Source organism: Musa acuminata, chromosome BXJ1-4, assembly GCF_036884655.1.
Source record: "Musa acuminata AAA Group cultivar baxijiao chromosome BXJ1-4, Cavendish_Baxijiao_AAA, whole genome shotgun sequence".
Lineage (NCBI taxonomy): Eukaryota > Viridiplantae > Streptophyta > Magnoliopsida > Zingiberales > Musaceae > Musa > Musa acuminata.
Genome location: NC_088330.1, coordinates 39,689,386 through 39,703,740, shown reverse-complemented (window position 1 = coordinate 39,703,740; position 14,355 = coordinate 39,689,386). Strand labels below are relative to the sequence as shown.

Genomic DNA, 14,355 nt, shown 5'->3' with positions numbered 1-14,355 from the left:
GTGAGAGAAGTAAACGGAGGCCGACGAGGAAAAGCGGCGCCCGAGAGCAAGAAGGCAACAGAGAACCCAATCTACATCCAAAAGCCAAACCTAAGCAGAACGCGGGGAAGCAGAAGGAGAATCTCGCGAACGCTCCTCTGCTTCCCCCCTCCCTCGATCCCTGTCCTCTCCTCTACTCACTCTTACCATTCACCCTCGAGATCTTTCCTTTTTTCTGTCCGATTCCCGGGTTTCAAATCTTTTCCTTGTCGACTGGAATCCATCCTTTCTTGGTTCTGTCCTCCTCTTCTTGGATCGACGGAGATGGAGGCGACCGGCCGAAATGGCAACAAGAGGATGCATCAGAGGTTGGGGCCGTCCCAGGCGGCGGCGCCCGACCGCGCCAACAACAAGGTGTGCTACCACTGGCGGGCAGGGCGGTGCAACCGTCACCCCTGCCCCTTTCTCCACAGCGAGATCCCGACGCCGCAGCAGCAGTCCGCGTCCCCGGATGGCGGCGTCGCGAAGCGGAACCTCGTCTGGAAGAACCCTAGCAACGCCGGCGCCGCCTCCGGCCCCCCTTCCAAGTGGGGGAAGGGGCGTGGCGGAGGCGCTGTCGGGCAACCCCCTGGCAAAGGCCCCGACAGGGTTTGCAATTATTTCCTGGCGGGGAATTGTACGTACGGCGAGAAGTGCCGCTTCTTGCACTCGTGGTTCGTCGGCGACAGCTTCTCCCTTCTGACCTCACTGCAGGGGCACCAAAAGGTGATTTCTTTGGCTTCCTTGGTATTGATTTTGTGGTTTCATTGTCGAGCTTTTGTTCAGTTTTCAGTACCTCAAATCAGGTGACGAATGCTTGCAGGCCGTTTCTGGTATCGCACTTCCTTCTGGCTCGGACAAGTTATATTCTGGAAGCAAGGATGAATCTGTGAGGGTTTGGGATTGCCAGTCTGGGCAGGTACAGATGATCTTGTCGTTCTTTTTTATTTTCCCCTGAAGCCCAGTGTCATAACCTCGTAAACCCTTTACATGTGTTTGGGGTAGTGCGTTGGAGTCATCAATGTGGGAGGTGAAGTTGGATGTATGATCAGTGAAGGGCCCTGGATATTTATAGGAGTTCCAAATGCTGTCAAGGTTAGTTACATTTTATAATCTTGTTCTTCTAGGCTTCTTTATTGATTGCAGTTATGTTCTTGTCATTGAATGAGGGGAAATCATATTGAATTTGTTTTTGGGTGGTGTGACAGGCATGGAACATGCAAACTGCAACAGATCTAAGTCTTGATGGCCCAATCGGACAAGTTTATTCCCTGGTTGTTGGCAATGAATTGCTCTTTGCTGGCACTCAGGTAGTTTTCTTATCATTGATCTCTTTGTTTTTTTTATACTTAATTTTAGACAATGTGTTATCTTCAGGTTTTTTATAATAACTTCTAAATCTAGTCTGCTTTATTGATAATAACAATGTGCTATCTTCAGGTTTTTGATAATAACTTTTAAATCTGTTTAACTTATGCCTGTGTTTCTGCTGCAGGATGGACGCATATTGGCATGGAAATTTATTGCCGTAGGAAACTGCTTTGAACCAGCAGCATCTCTTGTTGGGCATCAACTTTCAGTAGTTTCTTTAGTGGTCGGAGCTGTGAGGCTTTACTCTGGTTCTATGGATCACATGATAAGAGTAAGAATTGTGCCATCTTTCATCAAATATCTTTAGTGCTATAGGATTTTAACCTCATCCTTGGGTTATTGAGCTTGATATATTTTTCCTGTTCACTCTCTAGGTATTAAGTATTTGTGAGATCTCACTATCGCAAACAGTACTATATAATTCGAACATAGGAAGCAAGCCCATTCTTGCCTAGAAAAAACTTCATCCTTCTCTTATACTTTTTTTTTTTGTGGTTGTAGACAAAGTTTATTTTCTCTTTGATTTTATTTGGATTCTTTAACTTTCCAACTGATGCTTCTTGGGTTGATGTGGTGAGATGAAGAGTTTCCTGTAATCTTAATACCTTCTATTATTTTCTGTGGTAAAGCACTGATGTTAGAAGTGTGGTAGAGAAGATGTAAAATATTTGACAATGAAAAGCACTGATTCTTTTTTTTTGTTTTATTATTGTAAAACATGTTTTCTAAATCATACTGCATCTTATCTTTCAGGTGTGGGACCTTGCAACTCTACAGTGTATCCAGACACTTACTGACCATACATCAGTTGTCATGTCAGTGCTTTGTTGGGATCAATTCTTACTATCGTGTTCACTGGACAAAACCATAAAAGTTAGTTTTCATTTATATTTTTTCTATGTATTTGAAAGAAATATTTCTTTTGTTTTTAGTCTCTATTTTGGATTGCTCACCTTGCAGCATTATTAATGTTTTCTGTTTATGTCTTTTTTTTTTTTCTGTGCAGGTCTGGGTAGCTACAGAAAGTGGGAACCTAGAAGTAACGTATACTCACAATGAAGAGCATGTAAGCACTAGATAGCTATAGAAGAAACTTTGGACATTGGATCACAAAAACCATAACTTCGTTGGTTCAATTTTTATCTAAGTGATCTGGGATAACAATTGTTGCCTCATGAGTTTTATTGCTATTCTTTGATATTTGTTATGTGAAATTTAACTAATAGGATTGCTTAGTGCTTGCTTTATTGTAGTTGTGATGATATTAGATTTTGAATAATTTAGTTGCTGATTTATAGGAATTTTTTTAATTTCTTTAAATAGCTTAAACCATTCAATATATTGCAGAAAAATTGGAACATCAGTCAGTTGAAAATTCAATTTAAAAAAATTAGCCTCATACCACATCTAAGAAACTAATTTCATGGTTCATTATTTTATTTAATATGGTCCTTTGGTTGTTATTTCAGGGGATCATTAACACTTTTAAGCCTTTTCTTTTCTGTTGGATGTGAGTACATATGAAAATAGAAACAGAGGATATATGATTGGATATGTATTGAAAAGTTAAAGTTGACCATAAGATTAGCCATTTTGGAAGATTATTCAAATATGTATCATTGAACTCTTGCCAAAAGTTCTAGCAATACTGGAGTTGTGTCACCTGAACAATGTATTCTGTGATGTGGTGGCTGCACAATTGCTGTCCCACTGAAACAGGAAATAAGAGAAGAAAGTGAATGCAAATCAAAAGTGGTAGTGACAACTCTCCTCTTTTTCTCCAGCCTTTCTACTTTAATCTGGATTTGGTAAGGCAAGGCAAGGCTTGTGAGAAGGAAGACAAGTTAAACAATATGGACTTACATGAGGATCTGAGGCAAGGAATTCTCAGCTGGAATTCTCGAGGGGTGAGGGCATGAGATGAGGTGGTGGCGAGGACTCCACACTTTTCCACACACCTCTCAGGAGGTTCTAAGGCAAGGTGAAGCTTGTGAGTTCGCAAGTGGCAAGCTCTCAGAAGGGATGATGATGCTCTGTGAAAGCCTAAAGTTGAAGGGTTTAAAGCTTTTGGACCAAACATATCTACTCTGTTATTCAAAGGGCTTTTGCCACCTTTTAGAGATCTGGTTCGGGCTTATAATGTGAGTTGTTTCACCTGTGATGTTAGTGTTGGATTTTCAAAGAACGCCGACTCAGTCTATTTCATCTGATCATGGGAAAAGTGACGGGGACTTGAATATTTGCCTCCTGGAATTATGACATTTGCTGTAAAATTAAGTATTTGAGGACATTGGTATATTACATGGATACAATGCCATTGAAATAGTCATAAGAGACTTAAAAAGTTTCTCAAGTTATGATCTGCCCGGTTGAAGCTTGTTTTCTAAATGCGAGTTTCTAACTGTGATATAAATTTAATGCTTAAAGGCAATGTTAGATATAGGAGGTGAATGGTGATAAGTCCTGATTGATCTTCGTTATCAGTAGATGAAATATTGTTGTCTATGATGTATTTGGAGCCATAGTTCCTTGGAAAGTTCAACTGTACAATCTTTTAAATCAAACTCGGTATATTGTCAGAGTAGCTTCTGACAAGAACAGGATTGCCACTTGAAATGGGAAGAGTATGTGCGGTTGATTTGCATTTAAGAGATGACAAAAGAATAGCCAAAGACTTTCTTTCTTTGGGACCGAGGATACATGGAACAGGTTGGAAAGTTCTAGGAGATTTGGGGTGAGTTATAAGTTTAATTTCTCGCTTGAGTGTTTATCTTCTTATCCAAGCATTCAACATTATGGTTCTTGTGTAGAGCACCTATACTGTCTATTGGTTTTATTGGACAGTGAAAGAAAGCATTTCAAAGTCTATAAAATGTCTAAGATTCTGCTAATCTGAAGTTTGATTAGTAAATCTTCTATATCCATAGTAGTAGTGTGTACAAACATCCAATGAACCATTTATGTACATCTTATGCTCCTGGTTAAAACATGATGTATTATTCAAGGGTTGTCATTTCGATAATATGTCAGACTAGTAAATACCAGTCAGTACCGGTACACCATGTGTCAGTATATCGGTATGTAACAATGTTTTGGAGAGGCAGAAAAAGAACAGGAAAGAGCGGTGGAGGAACAGAGGAGGAAGAAGGAAGAAGGGAGGCAATGGAGGAGGAAGGAAGAAGGGGAAGCAATAGAGGAGGAGGAAAAAGAAGACAAAGCGACGAAGGATGAGGAGGAGGAAGATAAGGGAAGAAAACAGAGCTGTGGAGGAGGAAGACGAAGAAGATGGAGCCACAGAGGAGAAGGAAGAAGAGGATAGGAGGAAGAAGACGGAGCTGTGGAGGAGGAGAAGGAAGCAAGAAGAAGAGAAGATGAGGGTGTGTACCAGAGAGAAACGACATTGGACGAGTGAGCGACATCCCGCGGCAGCAACAAACAAGCCGGCAACATCCCGCAGCTATATTGAATGAGCGGGCGACGCCCTGTGACGGTAGCAAATGAGCAAATGACGTCCCACAACGATAACGATGACATCAATGACAACAGTGTCAGGTAGCAAGCCCTTATCGAGGTGGCATCACACTTATTTTAGGGTTTATATGTTCTTATATAACATTTTGATCGAACTGTCCGAAACTGGAACGTTCTGTGTAGTGGTCCATTTTCGTACCATTACATACCATCCATTTTGTACCATTTTGGATGATACGACAGTCCTTGGTATTATTAGTTGTCAAGAAGCTTTACTATTTCACTGTTTCTTTGAAAAGTGTACATTTTCATCATCTAGATATTATATATAGAAGTGGTGGGACTCGTGCCTCTATTGGATGTATGATGTGTGCTAAGCTTGAATTCTGGTGAGCCTTGTTTATTACCAGTGGAATCTATCGTGTGTCTGGTCACACCGCAAAGACAATCTGGGAAAATCCGAAATCAGTTTTATGCTTAGTCACCATTGTTTTTATATCTGAATTGTGGTGACTTATTTGCTTGTCTGCTGGATCTAGTTTATATTTATAAGTATCAGCAAAATCAAGAATCTATCAGTTTGGCCAAGCACGCACATGTTGTATTATGAAAAAGAAAATATTAGAGTTGGGCATCCTTCTCCTGTTTAAGTAGTAATAAAGATGTTATTATTTTTGAAGTCTTTCAAAAGCTTGTTCAGTGTGCATTTGAATGGAAAGATTCTGTCACTATGACCAGTTTTTTAAAGCCACATCTCGTAAAGGCTTTTTTAATCATTCTTTCAGATGGTGGATTGTTTTTTTCTTGGCCTACATTTGTGCTTCATGTGTTACCGGTTTATTGGTGCAATATGTTTCTAGCAAAATTTTGTTAATTGATGCTGTTTTATGTTTCAGGGAGTTCTTTCTTTATTTGGTATGCTTGATGCTCAAGCGAAACCCATCTTATTATGTTCTTGCAATGACAACAGTGTCCGCCTCTATGACCTGCCGTCGTACGTTGATATTGATATAGTCACTCCTTAAAAGTATCTAATGCTTATCGAAATGCTCATTATATTAAGAGGTAAATTGTTTTTCTCATTTTGTAGATTCAGCGAGAGGGGTAAGATCTTCTCCAAAGAAGAAGTTAGAGCCATGCAAGTTGGACCTGGTGGTTTATTTTTTACTGGGGATGCCACAGGTGAAGTTAAGGTGTGGAATTGGTTACCCAATGAGATGCCACATTCATGATAAGAGTGAGCTGTTCTTTCTATTTATAGTATCCTCTCATGTATGATAAACAACAGAAGTGAGAGTTGTGCCTGCCATTTTTATCATCTTGGCCATTGATCCTTAATTACCTGCCTTCCAAGTACTTCTCATTGATAGAAATCAAATCATGAGGTCACTGGCTGCTGCTAGTTGGCCGTCACTTGGAATACATTTAGCAGACAAGTAGTCTGATTTCGGGTAGTTTGGATAAGCTGTCAAGTCAGCAAAGAACCAAATTCAATCCTGCATTATTTCAGTGTTTTACAGATCTCCGAATATCATACTAAAACAAAATATGGTGAAAGGGATACATTTCAAATCAGTGTATTTACTCATTGGCATTTTGGCACTTGATCAGTGGTTATCCAAGGTCTCATGCACCATTGTAGTAGCATTTTTCTGGATTAAGAACCTTCACTATGGTAGTGTATTTATGAACTAAGAATTTCTTTTGCGTGACATATGGAACAAGGATGAAAATAAGTGATCTTTGCATTTGTCGGTGCACAAATTTGTTCCTCTTGCAAGGAGTTGTATTTTCCATCAGCGTGATGTTCTTGTTACCAGATACAACTGTTAACATATGAGAAGATAGATGCTTTTTTCCATCTAATCTATTCTTTGCCTGGGAGTTGAAACTGTGAAATCCAAATCATTTGATGGCCTTTCTCGTCTAATGTATTCTTTGGATCTTTGTTAAAATTCAGTAGGATGTAATTAAGTGACATATTGGACCGCAGCCAAGTTCGTCCATGGCTCTTCCTGGTTCGAAGTTTCTTGTATACTTAAACACTCTTATGGTACTGTTGATCGCCATATTTAGCATAACCTTGTTCAACAACATGTAATGGAGGCATTCCAAAATTTTGCATCAAATTTACTTGTCTGGAGAGTGAAGGCCTTAAAGTGTAATTTTTTTTATTTTTATTGCAGGTTTGAGATTTGTGTTTTGAACCAAATTCTTGGTCAGTTGGAAGCATATACATATCTCAATTGATGTGGTGTCAGTAGCCAACAATGGGCTAAAGAATAGGGGATAAGAATGACTGTGGTTGATTTAGTTATAAATCTTCATATTTTACATCAAACTCTACTTGTTACAGCTTCCACGTAAAATTACATCCCCTTCTCTTATTGTTTGGCTGGCATTTGTAGTACCTCTCACCATCTTTATATTTTCACAATTACAGCACCTGCATTAGCAATTAGATGCCAACTTGAGAGGTTTGAATCCATAATATATCTTCCCGAGTGAACCTGATTCATAAGGAAGTTACAAGTTTGTTTGGTTCAGTCAACAGCTCTTTCGTCACTTGACGATTGTGTCGTCGAAATGATCGTTCGACATCGGCATAGATGTAGAACGATGAAAGAGTTGTTTAACATTTAAAATTATCTTGCTGTCTTTTTGTTTTCAGAAGACAGAGATGGTAATATAACTTTTAAAAGTATAAAGATCAAGATATTAAAGATAATTAATTACATTAGATAATATATAATTAGCTCTTCTGAAATAGAGAAATTTTAGGTTCAAAAGAATACGAATTCTTTGGCTAATGCAAATTTATTGAGCCGCAACTCATGTATATGCTGAATTGATGTGAACAAATGTTTTTGAAATCCCAAACCAAACAAGATAGTGAGTTTTAGAGTCTTTACTAAAGAATTTGGATAAATATTGCCAGTGAAATTTCTTATCCATGACAAGCTTTGGTATCACCTTAAGATTGCTTCTTTATCCTTGCGAGTATAAGACTTTGTGTGTATGTCGGCAGAAGGACACAAGGTTTGCATGCCCGTAAACTCCAAAGCCGGAGGAAGCTTCCTCTCGAGATAAGGTAACTACTGCTAAGTAGATAGCCAACATCCCGGCCGTCAAGCACATGACTACTCTTTGCTCCAACTGCTGCCGAACACTGTCTCATACTAATCAACTACAAGTCTTAATAGGGACAGTCAAAGGCTAATATGATAACATTTTATTGGGATCTCGTTGTGCAAAGGCTAATATGATAAGTCTTCCATCTCGAGGTCACCGTGTGTATATATGTAAATTACCATTGACTGCACTCTACTACGTTCTTTCAGCAAGTGTTCCAATAGCGTTGCTCGACACAGGCAATGGGGAACAAGCTGTTACGGAATCTTGAAGTAGAAGAAGACAACATTCCAACCTGGGCAGGGCTTGGAGTTAACGTAGAGGACGGTGACAGCGCCGTGCACCGATGAATCCCGACGAAGAGAAGGAGCAGTGAAGGTTCGCGAGGCATGGGGTCACACAACACGATCCACGTCACGAATTCTCTTGCTTGTCGTGTGTAACCGAGTTAAGGTGCGACTTGAGCTCCCACTTATGATGACGACGCACAATGAAGTAGTGGTATTTTATTGCCCCCTGGAAGGGGTAGATTCGTCACTCAGAGCGGTGTTTGATCATTTAGCTTGGAGTTTGCTATTTAAAGGCCTTTTTTCACAATTAATTTTTCAAAAAAATAATAAAATAATATTTTTATTATTCATAATCCTTTTAATTTTAATTTTTGTTTTTTTAAAAGATAAAATTGATAATTGAGATATTATGAATAGTAAAATTATTTTTTTAAGATAATTTTTAATAGTAAGGGGGTAAGCTTTAAAGTTTTTAGACATAATTTATCTCATGATGTCAGATGTCACTTGAAAGAAGAAGACTCAATTCCAATGTTATTCTGGCATTCGATACTACTCGATACTTCCTTAATACTATTTGACATCATTCGACAAACGCTAAGAGTGTTCAAATTGAACCGAAATATCATATCGAATCAGAATTAAACTTAAACTGAATTGATTTGGTCCGAACTAGTTTACCAATGGTTCAGTTTTGAAGACTATAAATAAATGATTATGGTTCAAGAGTATATTTTTTATTAGATTAATCGATTTGAATCAAACCGAATCGATTTTAATTTAAAAGATATGAATCCGATTTTGATTCAAAACTGATGAATCAAACTAGCTCAAAGGCTCAATTTTATAAATAACATTGGCTCAATTTTCCAAATATTATTGTATCACTTAATTGGATCAAGATTTCAATTCAGTTCAATTGAATTGAATCAATTCATTTGAAAAAAAAAATTAAATTATTTAATATTATAAATCGATTAATTGACTGGAATAATTAGTTTTGAATTAGTTAAGTTAAGTATAGTTGGATCGATTTCTATTTGGACTCTCTCACTATAATAAAATCAAATAAAAAAAAGGGTTGATTTGGTTCAAACTAATTTGAACACCCCTAATACCACTCTATCATCTAATATAGGTGGATAAGGATATCACTCAAAACTTGATACCACTCAATGACCCAATGTAGGTGGAACTCGACCCAATTCTAATTTGATTTAGAATTATTAAGTCATTGGCTTATTAAGTTGTAATTTAAATCAAATTATGATGTGTATGCCTTCCTTCCCCTTTTTTTTATTTTGAATGAGCTATGTTGAGTTATTTAGATGGTGTTAAGGGGAAATGTCATTGACGTCTTGTTCACCTCGACATGATTCAGACTTATGTGTACAAGAATATACAATAGGCCTCAGAGGTAGAAATATCATTCTTCGAAAATGGAAGTATTATACTCTCGAAATGTCACCTATACAACGACCTAGGTTGAGAGATATTTCTCGACTTAATCCCTTCGACGCTCAAGTTAATAATCCAAGATCTCAAAATATGAGCTTGAGTAGTTTAAGAATGAAAAGAGTCATCTCGTTTCAATATGTTTTTATATCTTAACGGAAGGTAATAAAGTTTGTGATATCATTAATAAAGAGAATGAAATTTAGGCTTGAGAGTTCGGGATTATCTTTATCATAAAGAGAGAATAAAATTTAAAATTATGTTATTTACCACAAAGAGAAAAGAAAGTTTATTTTTTTTTATCATAATGAATGAAAAAAAAATATATTTCTCAATCCTATATAATATAGGATGACTAGAATAACAAATGGTGATTGAGTGTGGTAAATTTTTTTATCAGATTGTTTGAAGGAGCTGTTTCAATAACTACACTTCCATTTTTATCACCATCGTTGCATCTAAAAGCTTCAAGTCATTCCAAATCAGTAAGAAGCAATCTCCAATTATACGATGGTCGGTTCGCACCTTATTCTTTCGCATGCAACTCGATGGCTGACTCCTACGACAATCGTCATGCAATCCATCATTCAAAAAAGAAACCGAGTGTCGCGGTCCAAGTGACGACAGGCAGAGGTGGCACATTCCACGTCACCCACCAAAGGAACACCGCATGCGTTTCCTAGTCGGGCCTCAACTCGTGGTGCGATATTTGCCTCCCGCGTACAGCACTTCATCCGTGAAGTTGTACGAAGGAAGAGGCGTGAGGCGCACGAATCATCCGCCGTAGGTCACGACGGGGCCCGCATCACCCGATCCCCGCGCGTGGATCTCCCCCGTCCGTGCCCAAGTCTCGTTCCCCGCGCGAGCGCACCGACGAGGCCAACATCGGATCCTCTCCTCACGGGAACCCACACGAACGGGAGCTATGCTCCGATGCCGCCACGTATACCGCCGACAGTTCTCGCGGCGCGACCGGGTTCAAATGTTTTCGAATCGCCCCCCTTTTTTACCTTTTATGGTCGTGTATTTTTGGCGTTCAAACTGATATTAATTTCTTTGGGAGGTCAAAAGGAGGTCGTATTTCCTAAATGTTGAGACGAAAAAGCCCTCGAACGAATCTAAAATATCCTACTTGCCACCTCTCGGAAATCTGCTTTACTACTTACCTATTTACCTTAGTCGGTAGATTAGACGTAAGTTTGGCCTTTTCCTCCTTCGCTCGGGTATTAAAGACCTCCACGAGGGGAATTAGGGGAGAAGCGGCGTCGCTGCGCTCTGCTCTCTCTGTCTTCCCCTCTCCATTATTATACTGTCATCGTCTCCCAGGTTCTTCATCGTCTTGAGATCTCCGTCTCCGAAGCTTCGCCTCTCCTTCGACTTCCAACTTCCGCCTCCTCCTCTCCCCTTAAATACGCTTCGCACACTCCTTCCATTCCACTTCCCTAATCTTTGCTTCTTTCCGCCGAAGAAGAAAGAAACAAGAGGAGAAAAGGGTGGTTTTCTGGGTGATAAGAGTCGCTGAGTGGTGATGGCACGGAAGCCGCTGATGTTAAAGGATTACCTTGAGTTGGACTGCGATTCCGAGTCAGTTGGTAAGGGCTTCTGGCAGGCACCGATGCGGGCCAGCGATGCCGACGACGACGCCGACGCCGATGCCGCGACCGTGCGGCGCCTCCTTGATGCGGAGCTCCGAGGCGGTAGTGGAGGACGAAGGCTGCCGCGGACGCGATCCATGAGCGCCATGACGCGGATCTCGGCCGTGATCAACGCCATCAAGCTGCTGCCCTTTGCCGTCGCCTCCTCCTCCAACTCGGCCTCGTGCGGCGAGCACCGGTCCGGACAGGAAGGCATCCTGTCGAGGAGCTTCTCGAGGCGGCTGAGGGGGAGCTTCTGGAGGAAGACGGGGAAGATGGCGGCGGCTGAGGAGGTGGAGAACAGGGTGAGGGTTAAGGACATCGTCCGGCTGAGATCGTTCGAGGAGGAGGCGAATGGCGATGAGCAGAGGTCGTTCAGCTTCTTGTCGCCGACCATCAGCAGCCGCAGCAGCTGGTCGGAGTCAGACTCCTACGGGTCCGATTTCCTCCCCTCCACTGCCAGCACCGACGCCTCGGACGACATTCCCGCTGCCGGCGCCGACACCACCGAAGACGGAAACAAGGGCTCGCAGCGAGCAAGCCCGAGACGCAGCCCCAGGGCGTGTAGGAAAAGCACCGGCGAGGGATTCGCCGCTGGCCACCGCCTTGCGCCGAAGGTGAGGGTTCATTTAATGCGCGTCAATAATTCGTTACACCCTCTCTCTCTCACCTCTGTCGGTTATTATTTGCCCCAAAATAAAAAGAAACGATTGGTGGGGAAATGCATGAAATATGCGGTTGAGATGGTTCATTAGGACTGGGCCCAGATGTCCTTCCATCTCCATCACCGTTCATCTCCTTCCATCGGCCGTCCCCGTCGTGCCATGCCTTTCTTCTCCCTTTTTCTTCTTCGCTGCTGTTTCCCAACCCCTACCTTTCAGGTGGAGATCGGGAAACACACACAAATCAAATAGCACGTGGAATATAGATTAATCCGAGGATGGATTACATGTGCAAAACAGGTAACCGAGAGCGAGGGCACGGGATCACCGCAATGCCACTTGGAGGAGGAGGAGCGGCAGCAGCTAAGTCCAGTGTCAGTAATGGACTTCCCCTCCGAAGAAGAGGACGACCCCGCCTCGCGTTCCTTCCGCCACAGCCTCGCCAAGCTCGAAAGTACGCCACTTGTTTATTTCTTTTGGCTTCTGTTCGTGTGAAGAATCTTGAGACGCAGTAGCTGTCTTTTTGTTTGTTTGCGCTCAGAGCCCACGAAGTAAATTGTCCGTATGACATTGTTGAGCTTCGAGACACAGCTCTTCTGCTCTCGTCTCCACATTCTTGCTGCTGAGTAGAGGACAACATGGGTCCTCGTCTTCCGCCGGAATCTCCTCCCCTTGTCTCGTGGCTTGTCGGGTGCGGGCGTTAACCACGCCCTCAGCCAACTGTACCCATTAATGATAACCCTCCTCTCGTTCGTGTGTATTCTTTATAATCTTGTTGTTTTATGGTCCCTCGTTGAGTTGGCTTTGCCTGCTTCACGTGTCCTCTTGCCACAATGGGACACCCATAGAATACGATACGACATATATCATATGTAATTTCATATCGGATTTGTCTCTTTCTATATTAACTTAACGTGGATATGGATTATCTGTAGCTGCAGGGACGAAGGTGCAGCAGCTGAAGAAGATCAGACGGCTCGAGAGGAATCAAGATCTGGGCCCCGTCGATCTCGACCGTCGCTTCTCCTCCTCTGATGAGCTTCCCGAACGCACCGGTCACGAGGTGGAGGGAGGTGCCTCACGTGAGAGGAAGGCGTGGGGCCTACTGGGACAACTAAAGGCCAGCTGCCACGCGGACCTACAGGAGAGGAGCACCGACAGGCTCCTGGTTGACTTCTTCATCCAACGGTTGTCCTCCTTCGACGACGACGGCGACGATCTCGACCGCCCGTTGCGCCGGAGGCAAAGGTGCTGGACCTCCGCCGTCCGCCGTGAGCCGGCGGAAGAAGATGCAGTGTTGAACACCGCGAGGGGTTGGATCGAGGGGGCGAGAAGCGGGGATCTGGACGACTACCACGGGGAGGCGACGCTGAGGGAGATGGAGCGGGACGGGCGGTGGAGATCGTTCGAGGGGGAGGAGCGACAGCTGGGGGTGGATTTGGAGCGGCTCGTGCTCGGGTCGTTGATGGAGGAGGTCGTGGAGGAATTCGTGTCATGTTGAAGACCACCACGAATCTCGTCATCGTCGGTGATGAGGCCATTCAATTTTGTGGTAGAGCAGATCGATATGTTTGTGCATTTATTGATGAAGGCCAAGGCTGACTCCCATACGTCATCCCTCCATTGTTAGAAGACCTTCGTAATGGCAATTATTTAATGGATAATGATTATTTGCCAATCCTACACTTTCCTGTTAATTTGAATGTATATATAAAATATTATATAATGTAAACCATATTGAAATATCATGATATGCACAATAAACTACATATTATTAGTGCGTAGACATTAGTGTACATCTCCGTCGTAGACCCAAAAGCATAATGTTAGACAATATATGCGTAGTGTTAATAGATTAACACACCTCCATCCATAATTATTATGTGATTAATTAATGTCGTGAATGACCAATGGTATTCCATAGTCTATTTATTCTTGAATAGCTGAAGCTCTTAAAATTAGGGTCTTAAAGAGTTGACTACAGTGCCAAACAAGGTGAGAACAAACCACTTCACGTTCCTCGAAGGGTTTGCAGAGCTTTCGATGATGGGTGGGGACGTCTAAGAAACATTGCCCGAGTTCCTCTTTTGTTGGAACGTGAGAAAGGTAGAAGCGAGCAAGCTTTGTATGGAAGGGGGAATCTTATGGTATACCACATGTTGTGCTGAGTAGGGTTGTCTCTGTAAGCTGTTTCTATCAATCCCCTGAGCAACTGTAAAGGAAAGGGAAAGAGCTTTCTTTCAAGTCAAAGTCAGACTTGCTGGATTTCCTGCATGGTTTTTGATCTATCAGATGGATCAAACTGGCCAAAGATAGGCTTAC

The 14,355-nt window shown here is 41.9% G+C and overlaps 2 protein-coding genes across 5 annotated transcripts; both read left to right on the top strand.

The window, feature by feature from the left end:
- The first annotated feature begins 27 nt into the window (after positions 1–27).
- On the top strand, positions 28–7,247 carry LOC103982778 (zinc finger CCCH domain-containing protein 17). Of its 3 annotated transcripts, XM_065178407.1 has the most exons (10): positions 30–744; positions 842–937; positions 1,024–1,113; positions 1,227–1,328; positions 1,514–1,660; positions 2,143–2,262; positions 2,396–2,455; positions 5,757–5,854; positions 5,951–6,097; positions 7,047–7,247. In XM_065178407.1, the coding sequence occupies exons 1-9, from the start codon at positions 304–306 to the stop codon at positions 6,090–6,092; spliced, it is 1,296 nt and encodes a 431-aa protein (XP_065034479.1). In that variant the 5' UTR covers positions 30–303; the 3' UTR covers positions 6,093–6,097; positions 7,047–7,247. The 3 variants fall into 3 exon arrangements, 2 of the variants coding, with proteins under 2 accessions (XP_065034479.1, XP_009398076.2); XR_010510436.1 differs by lacking the exons at positions 5,951–6,097; positions 7,047–7,247 and adding an exon at positions 2,859–4,941 and having other exon boundaries at positions 28–744; XM_009399801.3 differs by lacking the exon at positions 7,047–7,247 and having other exon boundaries at positions 31–744; positions 5,951–6,435.
- A 3,738-nt stretch (positions 7,248–10,985) lies between these two features.
- On the top strand, positions 10,986–13,716 carry LOC135667288 (uncharacterized). 2 transcript variants are annotated; one of them, XM_065178406.1, is made up of 3 exons: positions 10,986–11,988; positions 12,334–12,487; positions 12,975–13,716. In XM_065178406.1, exons 1-3 carry the CDS (start codon positions 11,266–11,268, stop codon positions 13,532–13,534), a joined length of 1,437 nt encoding a protein of 478 aa, XP_065034478.1. In that variant the 5' UTR covers positions 10,986–11,265; the 3' UTR covers positions 13,535–13,716. The 2 variants fall into 2 exon arrangements, with proteins under 2 accessions (XP_065034478.1, XP_065034477.1); XM_065178405.1 differs by having other exon boundaries at positions 12,969–13,716.
- Positions 13,717–14,355: the final 639 nt, after the last annotated feature.

Excerpts from the sequence above, each read along its gene's own strand:
- LOC135667288 (XM_065178405.1), top strand. The coding sequence starts at position 11,266 with ATGGCACGGAAGCCGCTGATGTTAAAGGATTACCTTGAGTTGGACTGC. Across the intron at positions 11,989-12,333 it reads GCCACCGCCTTGCGCCGAAG|GTAACCGAGAGCGAGGGCAC; the intron begins GTGAGGGTTCAT and ends TGTGCAAAACAG. Across the intron at positions 12,488-12,968 it reads CAGCCTCGCCAAGCTCGAAA|CTGCAGGGACGAAGGTGCAG; the intron begins GTACGCCACTTG and ends GATTATCTGTAG.
- LOC103982778 (XM_065178407.1), top strand. The coding sequence starts at position 304 with ATGGAGGCGACCGGCCGAAATGGCAACAAGAGGATGCATCAGAGGTTG. Across the intron at positions 1,661-2,142 it reads CTATGGATCACATGATAAGA|GTGTGGGACCTTGCAACTCT; the intron begins GTAAGAATTGTG and ends CTTATCTTTCAG. Across the intron at positions 2,456-5,756 it reads ATACTCACAATGAAGAGCAT|GGAGTTCTTTCTTTATTTGG; the intron begins GTAAGCACTAGA and ends TTTATGTTTCAG.